At 41.0% G+C, this 19,645-nt stretch overlaps 1 protein-coding gene across 2 annotated transcripts; it reads right to left on the bottom strand.

The window, feature by feature from the left end:
• Positions 1–2,072: 2,072 nt before the first annotated feature.
• On the bottom strand, positions 2,073–16,841 carry NFIL3 (nuclear factor, interleukin 3 regulated). 2 transcript variants are annotated; one of them, XM_086869381.1, is made up of 2 exons: positions 16,592–16,841; positions 2,073–6,069 (listed from the first exon to the last, which is right to left on the bottom strand). In XM_086869381.1, the coding sequence occupies exon 2, from the start codon at positions 5,874–5,876 to the stop codon at positions 4,503–4,505; it is 1,374 nt and encodes a 457-aa protein (XP_086725507.1). In that variant the 5' UTR covers positions 5,877–6,069; positions 16,592–16,841; the 3' UTR covers positions 2,073–4,502. The 2 variants fall into 2 exon arrangements, with proteins under 2 accessions (XP_086725507.1, XP_023800738.1); XM_023944970.2 differs by lacking the exon at positions 16,592–16,841 and adding an exon at positions 14,756–14,959.
• Between the last annotated feature and the right edge of the window lie 2,804 nt (positions 16,842–19,645).

Genomic DNA, 19,645 nt, shown 5'->3' with positions numbered 1-19,645 from the left:
TTCTGCTACAGTGGCCCTCACTGCATTTTATCATCTTTTCAACTCTTTGGTGTGATACAATATTATGCTTTGATATTTTCTGATTTTTATACAAAGCATTAATGTCTCGGCTTTCAGGGTTTCATAACAGAACTGCCATGGAAATTAACGCATGTTCTTAGTATATTTATATACCAAATTTAAGAGAATTTTTGGAGGTCCAAAGTGCTAGAAATTTGTCTAACATCATGCCTCAGAATGTAGACATAATGTATAGAGATATCAGGGTAGCCTGAGTGTTTTACATGTGTAACTTTTTTAATGACATGGCCATTTGCACATCTAAGAATCTGAATAACATGAAGAAGTCTAACAGCTGGCTAATGTTTTGAGCTGTGCAGTGACTTGTCAGGGGAGTGAGGGATGGTGGCAGAAAAATTGACCTTGTTATCTGAATTTTAGTAGTATTAGCCATTTAGCTTCCTCAGAACATTTGGACTGATGCAGGCTTTTTCAGATAAGGTCTCTTTCAGATGCACTAGAAGCAGGAAGGATGCTTGCAATGCACGACACAAACCCACATCACATTAGGAGTTAAATGCCCTAGGATTCTGCCTAGTGTTTTTAACTTTTTATTTGGCACTGAAATGGAACAATATGTTACTTGTTCTTATGCAAGAAATACCGAAAATTCTTTTGCTGTATTCTTGTAGTTACCAATCTTGAATTGTGCAATAAAAAAAAAAAAAGCTATAAAAGTATTTTTCAAACAATATGGTAATAATAAAGGCCATATTAACTGGATTCCCAGTTTCTTGCTAAATTCATTGTACACAATTTTCAACAGCATATTCATGTACTAGCAAGTAGAAAAGGTTTTCAGCAGCTGGTGTTTTAACAAAACTCCAGGAATATGTTTATTGCACAATTTTGCATTTAAGTTGCACAGATGTAGTTTTGGTCTCATAAACTACTCAAATAGACATTAGGGAGAAAATAACAAGAGAAAAATAATCAGGGATTGTCAGTTACCTGTCTTCTGTTCATGAACAAGGGCATATTTGGCTGTACAGAATATTAATAAAATGTAAATATATCCCATGCAATACGTAAGTTTTACTGAAGACAGAAAGTTGAGAGTATTCAGAAAATCGTAACGTTTGGCCTCAGTATCTGTCTGGGCATATCCACAATTTACCTCACTATCAAATTATTGGCATTGACAGAACATGAGGCTATGTTACTGTGTTTATACACAAATAAGTTCGGCAAATCTAAAAAATGAGTTGCAGTCATACTTTGCAGTCTTTATTAGCCACCAGTTGATATCACTAGGAAAAAGTTTCCCTTGCTAATAAACAGTTATTTTTCAGATTTCTATTAAAACTCTCCATGAAGCCATTCACACTAACAATTATCATAAAGGAGAATTTACGCTAATAAATCTCAGAATTACCAGTTTCTGTATGTGGCCTTCCTTAACATTTGTAATTGAAGTCACACTAAAATAAGGATTCCCCTTTTGCCATGTTTTGTGTCGTTTTGTCAACTGCTGAATTAACAAGCTTTTTGCAAGTTATGCCACTTTATACACACTTAGACAAAGCCCATGTTGTGCTCAAAACCAACCTTCTGCTGTCCCATTGAGGGAATACATGACTCTCCAGGGATACCACAGAGGCTGATTCTGTTTCCTGCAGTGCAAGGAAGGCAGGCTGGAAGAGCACAGCTGCCTGGTCCTACACTTACATAACTCTGGTTGTCCCACTGCACCATCTCCCTCCCCACCCCCACTGGGTGACACTCAATCTTTCCCATTTCGCATCCCAATGGGAAGCAGGGCGAGGAAGCCATCTACAGATCAGTCACTGCAGCTGAGCATTTCACAGCTGGCAGCTGTAGCCAAAAATGGGGCCTTGTGTGTACCACCCACACTCTCACAGTTTGTACCTTTAATAGCTATGTGAAAGATACTACAGATATTAGATAAACAGCAACTTCAGCATGGGAAGATCAGTCATCAACCCAAGTTAATGCCCCCGTGCTGGACTATGACGATGAACATAATAGAAAAGCATGTGGTAGGTAAGATCTGGTTTTGAACAAAAGACAAATTATTTATTTCTTTCTTCAAATGAAGCATAACACTAAGGTATAAAGGGAGTATAAATAACATCTGATTGTGCTCCTAAGCTCCATGCTATAACTTTCTTGCAATGACATCCTTCAACAAATTAACTACATCATTACTGTTAAGTATTAATTGCACAAAACAGATACACAAAATATATAATGAGCTAGAAAGAGGACAACATTCTTCCATTATGACAAACAATTCTAACAAGAAATGGAAAAAAACCCAATAGATCTAGGCTTACACTGATGGCAACACTGAGAGTTTTAAGTCCTCTCCTTGAACACATTACATGTGATAAATAATATGCAAAATATTTAAAGAATTTTATTGTTGCTTACAGAAGATACTTAGCAAGCAAGGAGACAGTAGCAATCACTGCCTCATGTCTCATATCCCCATCATTCAATGCAAATTTTTACATTTCATGCAATAATCCTGAGCTTATTTTCAGTAACATTGAAATGTCATCTATGTTAATTACCAAATACATACAGAGCCCAGCTATGGGGTCTATTGTATTATTAAGGCATGAAAAAAGAATAGCAGTTTATCAACTCTGAATGCCACAAATACAGCACAGCAGTTAGAAGGCTCAAAAAAGCTCAGAAAGTACCAGTGATTTCTGTGCGAAGGTCCTCCCAGAACACAACTGAATCATCAGCTCCTGAAAAGGCACAGAATCAAATCCTGTCCTTACTGACATCAGGGAGTTCTGCCATTGCCTTGACTGCTGGACCAAGCTTCAGAGCTATCAGGAGTGACTCAGACTCCTCTTCATATCCCCAAAAAATTGACAAACTTCCTCTCACTCAAGTCAAGTATTAATTTAAAAAAACAATACCTACATATTGTTTTGTTAATTAGTATTTTAAGCCTATGGAAAGGTTCAATTCATTATACAGTATGGCAATTAATAAAAAGCCTTTTCAGAAAAAGCTTATTTGTTAGTCTGATTTATTAGTATGTTAAAAGAAGGGGAAAGTGTCATGAAAAGAACCTCTGCCAAGTTTATGCTCTATTTGTAAATTATTTTTAGTTTTAAAATGAAAGATTTTGGTAAGCCAAACCAAGGATATGTGATACAATTCTAAACTCCATGGTTCAATGGCTCTTCTGAATGACAAAGAGCACCACAGCCTTGTCCAGTCATCAAGTGAAGAACTCATCATCTGCACAAGTTGTAAGGGGCTAGCAGTGTCTAGATTGTGCAGTTCTTCACACAGTCTCTATTTTACATTTGAGAAGTTCTTGCAAAATGCCCTTTAGCAAGCCAAGGTATTCCAGTTCAGTTAATTAAGCCATTGAAACCAGGGACAAATTGCTGGCAAGACTTACTTCATGCATAATTGCATTATGTCCCATTCTGGGAACTAAAATAGCAGATGATCTCCTTTAACTCTGCAACTGCTATTGCCTAGCCTTTATGTAAGTATTTACCTAGCTGAGCTCAGAGTTTACAGATCCAGTAGCCTTTCTATTTCATGTACAGGTGGCCCATGGTCTGCCACAGACAGAATGCTGGTATGCAAGAGGGGTGGACTTTCCAGGCCTGCACCCCTTGCAGACACAAGCCACTCCTTGGCAGAGATGGTGCCATCCAATTCTGTCACTGCAAGGCTCTGAAAACCTTGCAGATGCACAAATCTGACTTAACTAATTTCACCTAAAACACCAAGTTATAATATAATTGAAAAATTGTTTGTCACACTAAAACATTCAGGAAACTCAGTACTGTCTCGTTTGAGATTGAAGGAGAAAAAAAAGGTTGTTGATATTAGTTACTGGGTTAGAATTTGCAAGGGGTTTGGTTAATTTCTACTAAGAAATAAGTTAAAGAAGGCTAAGGCTATAAATTGGTACTGTTTCATTTATAAATATTCACTTTACTTCTCTTCTAAAAAACATGTTAAGGAAAAAGGTGGCCAGAAGAATCACACATGTTGTAAATTGTAATTTGGTTTTTAGGCTGTTAAAACCAAAAACATAAGTGAAGTTGAGCACAGTGTAAGAAAAAACCCAGCTTTTAATTAACAACTTATTTACAAGTTCATAAAATCAACTGAACTGGAGTAGATGTTCTATGTTTGTCACCAATATTTTATTGTAACTGGTAACTTGCACACTTTGTAGTAGAACAAAAAGAAATTAAAGTCCACTATATACAGCCTTTGTACAGGCTACTTGACTATACTCAAGGCATAGTGATCATAGCACAACCTAGTCTTCATAATAATTTGTGCACAAAAAGACACCAATCAGACATTATGTGAACATTACAGTGAAATGACATCACAAGTCCAGTGAAAATTCAGCATCATACAAAACATATTGATCTACTGCAAATGACATCCTCTGAAACAATAAGCCTTTTTTTTTCAGTAGTAAATTAACCAGAGTCTGATGCAGAGATTTGTGTAGTTATAAGTCTTTTAAGTGAAGCAACCTCTGCAGATAAGTTTGCTATGCCCTGCTTCAAATAGAGGTTCTCTGACTCAGAGACATTGTAGATATTGTCTTTTATTTCAACAACTCCAGTTTTGCAACCACTCTGAATTTTAACGTTGAGGTCCTTCTGATGCCAGAGTTCTGGTTTAAGTGACCAGTCTTGGATATTAGTCACTTGAACCGAGAAAGGAGTGTGAGAAGAATGCACCAAGTTTTGCGCACCATGTTTTTCAAGCTCAAAATGTCTTTTGGAAGACATGTCAATGGGTGACGACAACTTCTGCGTTGCATCATAGTCATTATCCATTGCTTCCACTTTAACTTGCATGGCTTTGGCTTTGATTCGAAGCTTGTGAGGCAAAGCTGAAGAATTCACTTCTGGAACTTTAACTGTTGCATGAACATTTTTATGTTCAACTGGGGAATGAATTGGACCCTTAGGAACCTGCTGTTCATCTTCTCCATCAGATGACTTTCCAACTACACCATCATCAGTTTCTGACGTTCTTGGGGAATTACTGGAGGACCTATTAACTTGCAAGAGAGGAGGAGAATGTGAGTACACATTAAAGGTAGCTCCCATGTAGTTTGGATATATGGATGCTTTATATGAACCTCTGTCATCTCTTGGCTCTCTCTCTATTTCCATGGGCTCCTGCTTTATAATCTGAAACTTATTTTCAGGACTTCTACAGTTGCTTTGTATACGACTTGGTTGGGTATGCTCTACAGTTGATGTTTCAGATACATCAGACATTGAGCTTTGAGGAGAATGTTTAATGACAGAAATACAACTGCTACCAACTATAGATGGTTCATGTTCATCTACAAATGAGTTAATATTTGATTTGGAACTCTGATAATCTTGAAAATACACAGTTGTTGAGCTACTGAGTTTCTGTATCTCTTGGGCATAGGCCGCAGAACTAATTAAACCAAACTTTAACTTCAATGAAAGCAGCTCTGCCTTCAAAGTGGCATTCTCTTCTCCCAGTGCAATTAGTTTGTTCTCTAAGACAAGGTCATTCAGTCGTCGTTTTTCACGAGATCTTTTGGCAGCTTCATTATTTTTCCGCCTTTTCTCCCAATACATAGCATCTTTCTTTTCATCTGGAATGAATTCTCGCTTTCTCCGGCAAGCTGAAGATTTGCTCTTTCCACTACTTGCTTCAGTAAGTAGTATATCTTCATTTGTAGACAATTCTTCAGATACTTCTGCTAAGGTCGACTTCAGTACCATGATTTTGTCCACATTGCTACTTGTGTCAACAGGCCCGTGCTCCTTTTTAAGGGTCTGCATTTTTCTCAGCTGCATCAGAAACAATTTGTAGAAGATCTACAATAAACAACAGAGCAAGCTATCTCCCCAGTACTTCTCACTCCACAACTTGATAAATACAGTAATTTTAAATCCACGTACATTCTTCCTTTTCTTTCATAATCTCAGACAGAAGTGACTGTCTAGAACCAATTTTCTTAGCAGATTCAATGGGAATCTTCTTAAAAACCTGAAATAAATAGAAAATGTTATTACTATTTAGGAATTGCTGGTTCTGAACCCACAAAAGTGGCTGCTGACAAATAGTTCAGACAAGAATTTTGTTCATTAAACCTGCTGTAATATGAAGACAGCTTAACACTGAAACTACTGATATTCTACATTTCATGACACCTAGAGGAGGCAGATTTGCTTCTAAAACAAATATTACAAGATCCAAGGAAGAATCAATTAAAAAATATTTGAGTTTTGACCCTATCGTAATGCTGTCACAGAACCTTCCATGATATCACTGGCCAAACTAAAACCTTCCAACACTTCCAGCTGCAGGACACAAAGCATATTGATGAGAAGCACTGCAAAGTATCCTGTTCCACATTAAAGCATCTCTTCTGAAAACAGATGTGGTGTATGACTTAGAAATGCAATACATTTGGGTCCTTCATGGATTAAAAAATAACATAAACTGATTTAGAGAAGCTGGAGTGCTTTCTATTGTCTTAAAATACCACCATTATCCATTATATATATAAAGCATTTAATTGCTGCTTTTGAATCCTGTAAAAAAAAAAAAAATATATATATACATATATATATGTGTTTGTATCCATCATATTAATTCAAACTTGCAAGTTCACATACATAATTTGGGTGAATTCTTAATGACTAAAAAATATTGACCCAAAATTATGTAATTTTCTAGTATCTTACAAAGAAAACATTAAAATGAATATTGAAAAATACATTAGCGAAATAACATTTAACTAAAAATTTGCATTTGACAAATAGCCACATTATGTCAAAGTAAAGTTTAATACCACTGAGGCATGTACACTTCCAGGAAACAGTATTTGCATTGAAGTAAAATTTTAGACCCAGAAGTCTTACCATTAACAAAGAAAAACTATCTAAAGCTTTAGCTTCAGACATTTTAATCACTAAATTTGAATTTAAGAGTTTAAATTGGCCTTTGTTTTATTTTGTCCCTTATGATGCAAAAATATTTATTCTCATAAGATCACTTGGTCTTGATCTTAGACACAGCTTCCCATTATATAGTTTTCCACAGTCAGTCATGTCCCTGGTGAAAGAATGTGGTATGCCAAGTGCTTTTACAGAACTGACTATCGAGTCGGCAATCATTATTGCCTGTGTGGCCAAAAAAAAAAAAATCAGCCACTTCAGATTAATGTCTCTATTTACTGGGAATGTTTTTACAATGACTGATTAATCTAATTTTAACATTATCAGTCAAGAAAGTTATAAAAGAATTAATGAATTGTATTCTGCCAGTTTCTCTTGTCTTTTCCAGAAGGCAAAGTGGAATGAGTGATGTAGTAACAATTAAGCAGGGTCATAAAGACTAAGGTTTCAAGCTGGGTTCTGTTCCATCAAACCATGCCAATTCTTCTGTCATGAAAAAATTAACACATTTAATACAACAACTAAGTAGAATTTCCTAAAATACGTGGTTAATTACTGACATGTAACTATTTGTCTTTGTTAATACAGCCCTTATGAAAAATAGAATTAAGACGCCAGCCACACCAAAGACAGCATCTAATATTTTAGTGCAAAAGCAGCACCACAAATTGCCATGTTTGAGAAGAAGAAATGTACCTCTAACACACAAACAATTACATAGTTAGACCCTGATCCAAAATTCTAGGTTGAGTTGAAAGGGAGCTTTCTGTCTAGACTGAAGGACCTGGATCAGGTTTAAAACCAAAAATGAGCCCTACAGAGAAGCAATATCTGTTTCTCCAAATTTTCAGTAGTTTGATTTGCTGAAGTAGGTGTATAGATATTTTGTCCATTTCACTGATACAGGGAATCAATGATTCATTAATATGTATACCGTTTCAAACCTAGTGCAACTCAACACTTACAAAAATCATTGTTAAAACTTTAAAACAACAACAAAAAAAGAGAAGACAAGGCCACTTGACCTTTTGTCACATTTGTAGAATATTCAGTCTATGTAGAATCACTTTACACTAACAGGATACTGGGATTTCATTTCATTATCCTGTAGAACTGGGAGTACACAGTCACTGATCCGTAATTGTCTTGATCCACTACAATCACTCTATTCACCTGTACCACTAGCAGACACCTTCCATGGCACACAGCAGGAAACTGTATCATGTACAGAATACCTATGAAATCATCACTTGTTTCTTAGCATGTATCTCAGCCAATTCTCATCTAAGCAAAAAGATGAGACAAACTTTCAAACTTTTCAAAACAACTTTCATGAAATTTCATGTCCTTACTGGTTCACAGCTCTTACTGAATGTAACAATACTGGAGAGCTACACTCAAACCCAAATATTTGTTCTCCCAGAAAACACACACTAATATGCATATGTCATCATTTTTTTATATATATGAGCCATATAGCGTAGAACACCTATACTTATTTGAAGTGGTAGCAATAGCAAGGAAGTACTTACAGAATCATTGGATATTTTAGAACAAAACCATACCTACACAGATTAAATACTATTTTCCCCCCGATAATGTTCCCATATTTTAGTTCCACGTGATATAAAAGCAGAGTTTCATCTTGAACTAAACCAGTTCCAGGTTTAGTTCAAGAGGATAAGTGCACCAGGATAAGAATTCAGACTGTTGCTATCTGCATAGTCTCCAGCTAAAAGCTATTCCAGTTCAGTGTTTGTCCAACACTGTGGTCTAGGAAAAATATTAATAAAGATAATAATAATTATCAAAAAAGGTTTTGGATTGTGGGTTGTTTTTTTTCCTAAATGAGTGTAGACTAATGGCATAGTTCATCAATATGACCGACCATATTGATGGATAAAATCTTGACTGCATGTCCAAATATCCACCTGCAAGCCTAACACTGGCACTGAGCTGCACTTAGCCCAACCAGCTGCAGAGTTCATGTCCCTCGTTCCATGGGACATCTGCAGATTGTACACTGGAATGGCCCAATCTGCTCACTGTAGCACTGTTAACTCCTGTTTTGGCCAGTCTCCCTTCTGTACACATTGTTCCTGGCACAAACAGACAGAACATAAGTAGCATGCAATCTACAGCAAATATTAAGCATGTATCAAAATGATCGTGGTTTTGCATGCAATATTCAACTTTGCTCTCTGCCAGAGTCCATCAGTGAAGCTGTCAAGACAGACATGTAACCCACTGACATAGTCACATGGGTTTGCTATTTATGCACTTAGACCTACTGCCATTACTTTCATGAATTAACTCCTATATTTATTGAGCACCTTTATTATGGTAACTGGAATTGGGGCTTTACAAACAGGAGTCAAAACCCTTGTTTAGTAATACTTCTCCATGTGGATCAGCCCAATGCAGAGTCTGTAAACAAATTAAATTCCATCTGATGATAATGGCAACATGCCTTCAATGGAACCAGCCATTTCACTTCACTTCACTTGCATTTTACAATTCCATTGGAAAACATGAGTATTTACACATAAATTAATGAACTGTAATGATTCCTCTGACTACATTTCAAATTCCAGTATTTTCCCTTATGAATAATTTTTCAATTGCTTTATCACTCCCTCCTAAAGTGTTATAAAACCAACATTTGGTTGGTTGATGTTAATGGCATTGAGTGCCAATTCTACAATGTAATAACACTCGACCCTATTAACTTAATTACAGAGCCAGTCCTGCTCCCACAGCAATTTTGCCATTGGCTTCAACAGAAGCAGAATACAATTCCAGATCCAAGTATTAATGAGACTGTTGTATAGGACTCATGCTATTGAAGCAAAAAATTATGTATGCAGAAATCACAAAAAAATTAATTTCTCCATGGGACTTCAAAAAATGCTGAAGTGACACCATGGCACACTCAAGATCTGATCACAGAGATTTATGTATTCACACCACAGTAACTGAAAGGTCTCATAGTTTGGAGGATAGGGCCACAATCTTGCTCTCTTCTGTGTAATTTAATTGCATAAGTTATTTCTATTTTAGAGAATGTATGTGTGCCTCCTCATATACCTAACCCTCCCCATAGAATGTTGCTGCATGATTTCATTTATAGTTGGGAAAATAATTCATGCTATTTCCAAGCACAATTTTTCAAACATATCCTCAGATAAAATGATTGTTTAATTCTACAGCTCTAGCATTTTGCTAGTGATTCTATCAAACTAAGTGAAATCCCATTTCTAGCACTGAACCTCAAACACAATTCAGTTTTCTATCACTGTGTCTACATAAAGAATATATATCAGTCCTTAAAAAGGAAAGAAAATAACTGTTACATAGAGCTTCTTGTTCCAGGAAAAAAAATGCCTCTATCGTCACCACTGCTATACGGCACACTCTAGAAAAACAATTTCGCTGGTATTAATGTCTCTGCTTATTTTTAGTTGCTGTTGTCCACATTTTGCATAGGCATCATTAATTATATTGCTGCCACCATTCTGCCCCAATTTATCAATTTTGAAAATCTGGCTACATACCAGATGAGCTGCTATAGAAATTGTTCATGGATTCAAAAGTCACCAGTTTGCATTCCAAATATTGGAAAATGATACATAACTGAAAGATATATTTTACACTTTATCTTTGAAGTATTCCAAAACTAGTTGCTATCAATCTCAGTACTTTTATGATGTATAGAAAAAATACCATTTTCATTGCACACATGGGACAGGAAACTGAGTTCAAACTCAGGTGGTGCATGTGCAGCCTCCCTAAACACTGCTGAAAAATTCTGGAGATACTCTACCTCTACTGCTTTCCACAGACAAAAATTATGCCATGAAACTCTGCACCTATCATTAACTACCATAATTCAGAAATCCTCTCCAACACAGTGTATTTCCCATCTCCACGGAAATCCTTCAGCGTATTTCTTCTTGCCCTTTACCTACAATAGTTTGTGAGTTTGTGCTGATGAAAAGCTTTAATGCTGTCTACACTGAAAAAGTGATATCCCTGGGACAGATCTGTGGGCCAGAGGGTCTAAACAACATGGAACAAATGAAGATAAACCTTTTGGGAAAAAACCTAGGTGACTACATTTTATGCTGAGATGGGCAGGTTATCCTCACAAAGTCACAAAGGGGAAAAGCATTTACAATACAAATATTGCCACCAATTTCTGCTGTTACGTAGTAATGTGCAGAAAGACCATGAATATATTACAACAGCATGAAGCATTGCAGAACTATTGATCCTGTATACAGTTTCCTTTTCCTACAACTTCATGTTGTGCTTAAGTGGTTACTGTTTCAGGACCAATGTGTAATTAGGTCAGTGGAACACTGATGATGATAACTTTGTACAAGATGACCCACTTTTGCTAAAATGTTGATCGTGTCATTGAAAGAAAAAAATGGAATGTGTCCACAAAATATATTGCATCAGGCACATCAGAAATAATTTATTATGACACTGTTCAATCAAATTTAAGAAAAAGAATGCATAAGATTGTCATGGAACTTGAAATACTATTGCAAATTCGTATTACCCAACTCTACTTTGTACCCAGAAAGCTGATGTCATATGTAATTTTTACAAAAGGATTTCATTGTTGGAAAAATTACTTAAGTTACTGTTTATCTTAAGAACTACAAATTAACTCCTTCAAGTATGGCCTGCTTACCAAAGGTAAATTACAGAAATAAAATTTTTCTTTGAAGAGCGCAACTTAACATATGTTAAGGATAGATGTTGTTGAGAAAAAGTCAGTCAAGTTTAATAAGTGTAAATTTGCCGCACATTTTCTTTCATTTCCTTATGAAGATAGTATGATTCTACCAGATCAGTTCGTTTTTCCCAAAACAAGCTGTTTATTGCTCTGGTTCAAATGGTGTAAAACAAGACCTAAGAATATTACTGATAGCACCAGGAAAAAAAAAATAAATTAAAACTGAGAAGGAAATAAATATATCTTGGGTAAATATTTAATTCCATATATATAATATATATAGTATCCGCATGTAAATATGCAATTTAACAAATAGCATATCACTTTCCAGTATTTTTAATAAAGCCTCAATAACAACAACTGTTACTGAAGTCAGAGTATGTTTCTCATTTCAATAGCAACTTGACAGCAGGAAGAACTAGACTGTGAAAAGCTATAACTTAATAGCAACCATGTTCTGGAAATATAATCTCAGGTTACTCTTAGTCACTAACCATAAAAAAAAAAAGCCCACAAAATCAAATATTAATTATTCTGACAACAAATGGCTTTCTATTATTGAACTGAGTTCTTAAAATGCCACCCATGGACCAGACCTTCAGCTGACCTAAATTTACATGGCTCTATTTAAAGGCAGCAGAATTATGTCAATTAATCCCAGCTGATGCTCTAAACATGCATCTTGTTATATAACAACTGAAGTAAACATATAAAATAAACACTGGCTGTAAAATGTTATCTATCACTTGTGGCAGAGAGAGCAAAAAAATAGCAATATTTAGGGTTCCAATTCTGTGAGATGGTCCAGACCACTGCCCATACTGAGCATTATTTTCTTTGTTGGGCTGCATTCCACTTGCAATGAGAAGTCTTGCAGCACTGGCATCTATACTGTCAGCTGTTGTGCAGACACCTCTGTAGCAAAAACTGGTTCATTATTCAAATACTGCAGGACAGACTGAAAATTACACCAAGGTGGAGCAACTCAAGAAAGGGGAAAAAAGCTCTATATTTTACATATATATATATAATTTTAATTATATATAATATTTTATAATTATATATTTAATATCTGTCACAAAATTCGATCTTACAGTATGCTATTTTGGACATGGACCAATTCAACAAGTGAATTAGGAAAAATAGGGTATCTAAAGCAGCTTTAGATTTATTTGAGATCCACCTTCTGATACAATTTTTAAACAAGATTGTGTAAACAGGAGAATACTCGATCTTGACTAAAAATGTGGTAGAAGCAATCTTGTTTGTAAGTCATGCTTATCATCAGTATTAGACAGTTACATTATCTTGGAGCTACTAAAAAATATTTTCAAATACTGTAATGTAATGCTTTAATACTGTAAAATACTAACACGGAAATCAATTGTCATTTTCTTTTAGAATGGACTGCAGGAATTGGCCATCTATTTGCATTTTTTTTCTATTACATAGCCTAAGCACATTTATATCTCATAACTGGCTGTAATGATCATGGCAAGGTCACCTAGAAGAGTCAATTAAGCGGATGAGTCAGATACATTGCTTAACAGTGTGTAATAAGACTCAAACAGAGGATTTTATTGTTCATATTATTGCATCACAGTGATGTTATAACAGCAGCGAGATTGCCGTCTGGAAAAAAACTATTGCATAAGCGTAGTTTGCATAACTTTGTTAAAATAAGTCAATTTAAAATGAGTTAAAGGCTTATTTCATTTGAGAGTTTTATTTCAAGATAAAAGATTGGAAAAAACCAGCATGGCACTGATATCTTTCTCCAACTCTATTTTGACTATATTGCAATAGTAAGAATGTCTGTATGTTCTACAAATTTCATCCAAAGCAAGGCAAATACTGCTCCTTCTTAAGATGAGGTAAGCTGTATGGAGGTCATGTAAGTTCATATTGCCCATGGGAAGACTCTTAGCTTTTTGACAGCTTCACATCAGTTTCTTAAAACAAACAAAATAAACAAAAAAAACCCTCCCCAAATGGAAAACAACTCCCACCAGAACAGCAGAAACTTGAGGCTTTGGCTGCAAATTCAGGAAGCTGGATATTTTAAAAGCTAGTTAAGAGTCCTTTGGAGCACAAGTTAAAAATATAAAGTACATGAAAGTGAAGGTAGAATATTGTAAAGTGTATTAGCATTTTAACAGTCAAAGACATCTGTAATGTGAGAACTTTTGTAACAATAACTGTTAGCTCCAATGTTATTAATGATCCTTATTCAGTAGTCTTTGAACTTGTTGGTTTAAATCAGGTTTTTGGGCCAAAACACCAAATCCCTATTCATTCGAGTTTCCCATCAAAGTCAACATTTTGATTGAATAAGGACCATAAAAGCAATGCACATAGCAATATCTCAAACGAGGCACTGGATTTAATTAATTACTGAAGAGGGCAAAGATAACTCAAAGTAGGTTACACACACACTGGAGCAAACATAACAAAACTAAGTGCAATCATTCAAGTTACAAGGACAACGAAAAAAAAACAGGGTTGTTTTTAACACAACAGTAACTCCAAAGGAGCCTCGCTGTACAAGGCTGCCTTGGTCCCAACAATCAAGTAGCAGAAAAGTTTATTCAGTTACCAAGAATATTACATTTTTAAAATACTTTGCTGCTACTTCCTACAGCAGGTACAACGAACATAAAAGCCTGTGGCTGGGGTACTCAGTTAGGAGGTTTCTGGTCAGAAGCACAGTGGTGTTGGTTTCACCTACTGGAGAACCGTTTCAGTAACCAAAAATTAAACAAACCAACAACTGAAAAATAAAAATCGCATCATCTTGAAAGGCAAGTTATCGTCAGCAACTTTCAAGCTATGTTCCCTTCGAGGACACAGCACAAGCCGGCCCCAGAGTACAAAACACACAGCCACTACGACGCCAAAGTGACTTGGGGAAAAAAAAATTACAGAATTGGGCAATGATGATTCTCGCCCCCCCCCCCCCCCCCCTTATGATGTTGTTGTCGTTCGTTACGTAAGAAACGAAAGAAAACGCTCATCTCGTGCCTACCTGCGAGGGCCTTTGTCTGGCGATCCCTGCCTGCAGGCGACGGTGGGACTAGGGGGGTGATGGGCAGCGGGGTGGGGACGCTCCGCGGGGCACGGTGCGGGGCCGAGCCCGGCCCCACACCGCGCCCCGCCACAAAGGCTGCCCGGCTCGGCCCCGCGGCCCCCTACGTGACCGGCGGCGCATGGCCCCGGCCCGCTCGGCCCCGCGCTATCAGCCCGCCGCCCCCCCGCCGCCGCCGCCGCCGCCCCAGCCCAGAACAAAGGGCTGAGGGGGAGCGCCAGCGCCCCCAGCCCTCGCTCGCCCGCCGCCGCCGCGCCCCGTCGGCCGCCGGGGAAGGGAGGCAGCGGCGACCCCCCCCCGCCGCCCCGAGCCTCAGGGAGGAGAAGCTGGGCGAGGAGGAATCGTCGGGCTCCGCGCACCCGCTCCGTTCCAGAGCCCGCCGGCTCTGTCACACTGACCTACTGCCGGCGGCCGCCCCCGGAGCCCGGCTCCGCTGCCCCACGGGGGCCGGCGGCACCTGGCCCCCAGCCCGCCGCGGCCGTCAGGGCACGGCCGGGACGGCTCTTTCTCTGCCCTCCAGCGCGGCTGAAATCCCCTTTAAACGCCTTTCTTCCCTAAATTAAGCCGTTCCCGTTTGCTTTGGTTTGTCGTTTTGGGTTGTTTTGGGTTTTGATTTTTTTTGTGTGTGTGTGTGTGGCTTGTTTGTTTTTTTAAAAATATTTTTAATTAAAATTTTTCCACTGAAAGCTCGTATCGGGGAGATGGCACGGCGTCTGGGCGAAACGCCTTCCCTAAAAAAAAAAAAAATACAGCCTGATCTAAAACGCCTCCGAAGGCGTAGAGTTAAAAATCCGAGCAAATGCCTCGAACGTCTTACACACGCACGGCTCTGGAGAAAATACCAGAAATAGCACATGAAGCCACAATTGCTAAAACGCGAAGGGGCTAAATATAGACCCAACACAAATCTCGTTTTAAGGCACCCGGCACGCAGCCGGCGAGCGCGCCTCGCCTCCCCACTTACCCAGTTGTCTACTTCCCTTAATAAACACACTTTAACAAAACCTGTTACAGTTACGGGTTTGGTTGGGGGGGCTATTTTTTTTTTTTTTTTTTCCGGGGCGAGATTGTCCTAGTTTCTTTGTAGGAAGATTATAAAATCGCATAATTAGCTCCCTCTTCCCAGCCCGGCTGCCAGCAAATTTTGTGGTTACATAATGCAACATTTCCAGGAACTATTATGCGATCGGTCCCGCAGCGCCTAAAAAACAGCGACAAAAAGTGACGGGAAGGGCTGGTTGAGACAAGCGCAGCCCCGGTCCCGGGCCGCTGCCATTGATCCCGACTGCCCGCGGGCAACATGCCCCTGCACCGCCCGAGAGAGGGCTGGGTCTGGCCGGCGGGCTCCGGCAGCAACTCCCGGTGGTTTTGCGGCTGAGGCACGGCTGGCGCTGCCCAGGACCCAGCCCTCCGCCCCGCACGGCGTCCGCCGCGGCAGCTCCGCTCCCCGCCGGCACATTATGCAACGCGGGAGAGCCGCTCCGGCGGCGCTGCCCGGAGCTCCCCGCGGGGACACGCGGGGGGCAGCGCGGCACGCCAGCAACGAGCACGCCCCGACAAGGGAGAGCCGTCGGCCGGCATCTCCCGGGCTGCCTCCCGCGCCACCACCCCTCCGCCGAGCCGCCGCGCAGAGCGGGGCCGCCGACGGACCCTTCCCGCCCGGCGGCGGCCGGAACCGGCCGGGCTCCCCGTAAGCAACAGCCGATCCCCGCCCGAAGCTGCACAGCGAAGCCCCGGGCGGGCACCCCAACTTTGCACGCGCGCCTTCCCTCCTACCTGCAGCGCACCGCGGAGCGCCGAGCATTCCCCGCCCGGCGCCGGCCCTCGGGCTAGGCGGGCGGCGGTGCGGAGCGGAGCGGTGCGGCGGGCGGGCGGGCGGGCGGGCGGCGGCGGAGCGGCGGGCGGGAGCGCGCGGCGGCGGCGCGGAGGGATGTGTGTTAGTAGGTCAGGCTGCGCGGCGCGGGGCTCATAGCCCGCATGCCGGCCGCGCCGCGCCGTGACTGGCGGCCGCCACCAGCCAATCGGCGCCGGGCGCCGCCGGGGGCCGGCCAATGGGGACGCCCGGGGGCGGGGCGGGGCGGGGCGCGGGGCGGCGCGCGGTACAGTAGGTCTGTGTGCTGCGATTGCATAACCGCTGGCGGGGGCGGGGGGGCGGCGGGGGGTGCCCGCGCTTACGTAACCGGCGCGGCGGCAGCGCGCTGGGGGGCGCTCGCCCCGCGCAGCCTCCGCCCGCCGGGGCGCGGCGCCTCCGCTCGGGCCCGAGCGCCGCTCCCCGCCCCGCGCCGCCGCCTCGGGCCCCGCCGCCCTGCCGGCGTGCGCGGCGGTACACGGGGGGTGTGTCTGCGCGGCGTGCGGGAACCGAGCCCTCGCACCCGCCGTCTCCGCGCGATCCGACAAGGACGCGGGGGCCGCGCCCCCGAGGCGCGCACCCGCCGCCTCGCCACGGCTGCTGTCACTCGCGGAGAGCAGTCGTGGTAATCGTAAAAAGAAGAGGCGAGAAATGGCAAGGGCAAAGGAGTTCGCTGCCGGCCTTGCGGGGTGCCGCCTGGCCCTGGGTTCCGCGGGCGCCAAGGTTTGTCCGCCGGCCTTCGCGGCCGTCAGGGCTGAGGGGTTTCGCGGGTTGTTGCTTCATCTCCGCCCTCAGCTGCCGCTGAGCCGGCAGCGCTGAGGCGCTGCGCAGAAGTGGGGACGCACTTGGGAGAAGCTCGGTCCCGCTGGCCCGCCCGGGGCGATCCCCGCCAGCAGCCGCCCTCCCGCACCCCGAGCCTTGCCTCCCAGGGAGCGGAGATGCCGTGGAGAGCCTGGTGCTGGTTTGCCCCCTGTTTAACCTCCTCGCTAGAAAGTGACACATGGCCGGCAAGAAATCCAGTTGTCACCCCAGAATGGGTTTGAATGCACACGTTTGATAAGGTGTGAGATATGTGTCTTCCTCTTTTTTTATCCTCAGGGAAGGTTTGTATCTCCGTCTCCTTTTTTTTTTTTTTTTTTTTTTCCTTCAGGAGTAAAATTTATGGAGACAGCAGAAAAATTTCTTTATTAAATCCTAGTTCCAGAACATAAATGATTCCTGATTTCATTCTGTTAAACACTTATCGAAAATAGTATAGTCCTCACCAACATTATCCTGGTATATTACTCTGTCATCCTATATTTATATGTCAACAGAGATAGCCCTCTGGAGTAAAGCAAACCTAACAGAAAGCAAATTCAGAGTATTTTTCTGTTTATCTCGGCCCTCAGTCTTTTATCACATGTACCCATAATATCCCTCCACAATAAAATTGAAGTGCCTTGAATTCGTTTCTATCTATCTCCCTGGATTATTTAAAATGAAAGTTCTAATAACCTTTACTCACATTGGTTTACCCCTCTTCCTTTCCTATTTCTAATATCTAGCTTATGCAGCCGTGTTAAAGGTAATGGAGCCCACCGTGACAGAAAGGGGATTCAAAAGCAACCCGAGTCTAAGAGATCAACCACTGCCTCCACCTGGAGGCTGCACAGTCAGGTTTTTTTCCCATGCTTCCACTTGCCAGTGGATAACAGACATGCGGAGACAGTTGGCATGCTATTGGAAATGTCAGACATGGGATCCAGCTGTGAGCTTGAAGACCTGCTTGCTCATAAATATTGGTGGCTAGGCACACTGAAGAACCTATGTGGGGAATCCTGTGCAGCACACATCGTGTCCCACACATATTGTACCAATCCAGTGCTCTCAGGATTGTCAAAAGCCAAAGTAAATCCTGAAACTTCAGGCAGTTTTTAAAATTAAATGGTGTGTATTGTTTTCACCATGATAAATGATTTCTGATGCATCCTGGGCATACACTTAACAACCTTAAGTCTCATATCTAGGGGAAAAAAAAAAAAAAGCAATAGTTCAAATTTGTCTTAATGACTCAGGTTCTTGAAATTCTAGAATTCTAGAAAGAAGTCTCCAAGGCAAATAATATCTCCTTCCTATGTGGGTGGACAGTCTTGGAAATAATATTCCAGATGGAGTTTGGTCGCCTATTTGCTTATATGTTTGTCACTAATTATAATCAGCCATAAAAACAGACCTGATCTTTCTCCCAGATTAGTAACAAAGATTTTTTTTTTTATATTTTACATTACTTCTACTCAGTGGAAGCTAGGAAAGTCAGAATCTTTTACAGTAAATTCTGGTCTTACTCTCCAAATCTTACACACTTGAGAAATTCAGGGATAAGGTGGGATACAGGGCTCAATGCTGATGTCGCTGAAGGAACATAGTCACATGTACCTCTTCTGAGGTACAGGAAAAAAAACAGACATGGATGAAGGACATAGCTTTGTATTGGATGAAAGACATAGCATTCTGCACTAAAGGAGTCTAAGGCTTTTGGGAAAACTGTAAAAAAGAAAATCATTCTATGATTATCCACCACTGCTGATTTTCCTGTTGGAGGAATGAAGTAGGTCATGAAGATCTTCAGCTAAATTCTCAGTTGACTCTAGCAGGGTATGATTTATACTTGCTTTTGGACAGCACAATATTAACTTCAATTCCTTTAGATTTGTTGGTATTTATTGCTACATGACTTAAACTCTCTTAACACTACCTCTGATTTTGGCTTAATGAGAATTTCTAAGGCTACACTGAGTCACAGTACTACATGCAAGTCTAGAAAAGGCATTTGAGAAGCAACTTACGAAAATATAACAGAAGCAACGCCTGTCATCTCTAACATTCCTTAACACCTTGGCATCCAGTTGTGTCCATGCCTCTTAGGCTTTCCATAATATCAGCTTTGAATATGATCCAGCTTGAAATCTAGAATCAGATGAAAGTAAAAGTTCCAGTGC

The sequence above is a fragment of the Cyanistes caeruleus genome, chromosome Z, assembly GCF_971803275.1.
Source record: "Cyanistes caeruleus chromosome Z, bCyaCae1.hap1.1, whole genome shotgun sequence".
In the NCBI taxonomy this organism is placed as follows: Eukaryota; Metazoa; Chordata; class Aves; order Passeriformes; family Paridae; genus Cyanistes; species Cyanistes caeruleus.
This window is presented reverse-complemented; position numbering and strand designations above follow the sequence as displayed.

Excerpts from the sequence above, each read along its gene's own strand:
- NFIL3 (XM_086869381.1), bottom strand. The coding sequence starts at position 5,876 with ATGCAGCTGAGAAAAATGCAGACCCTTAAAAAGGAGCACGGGCCTGTT.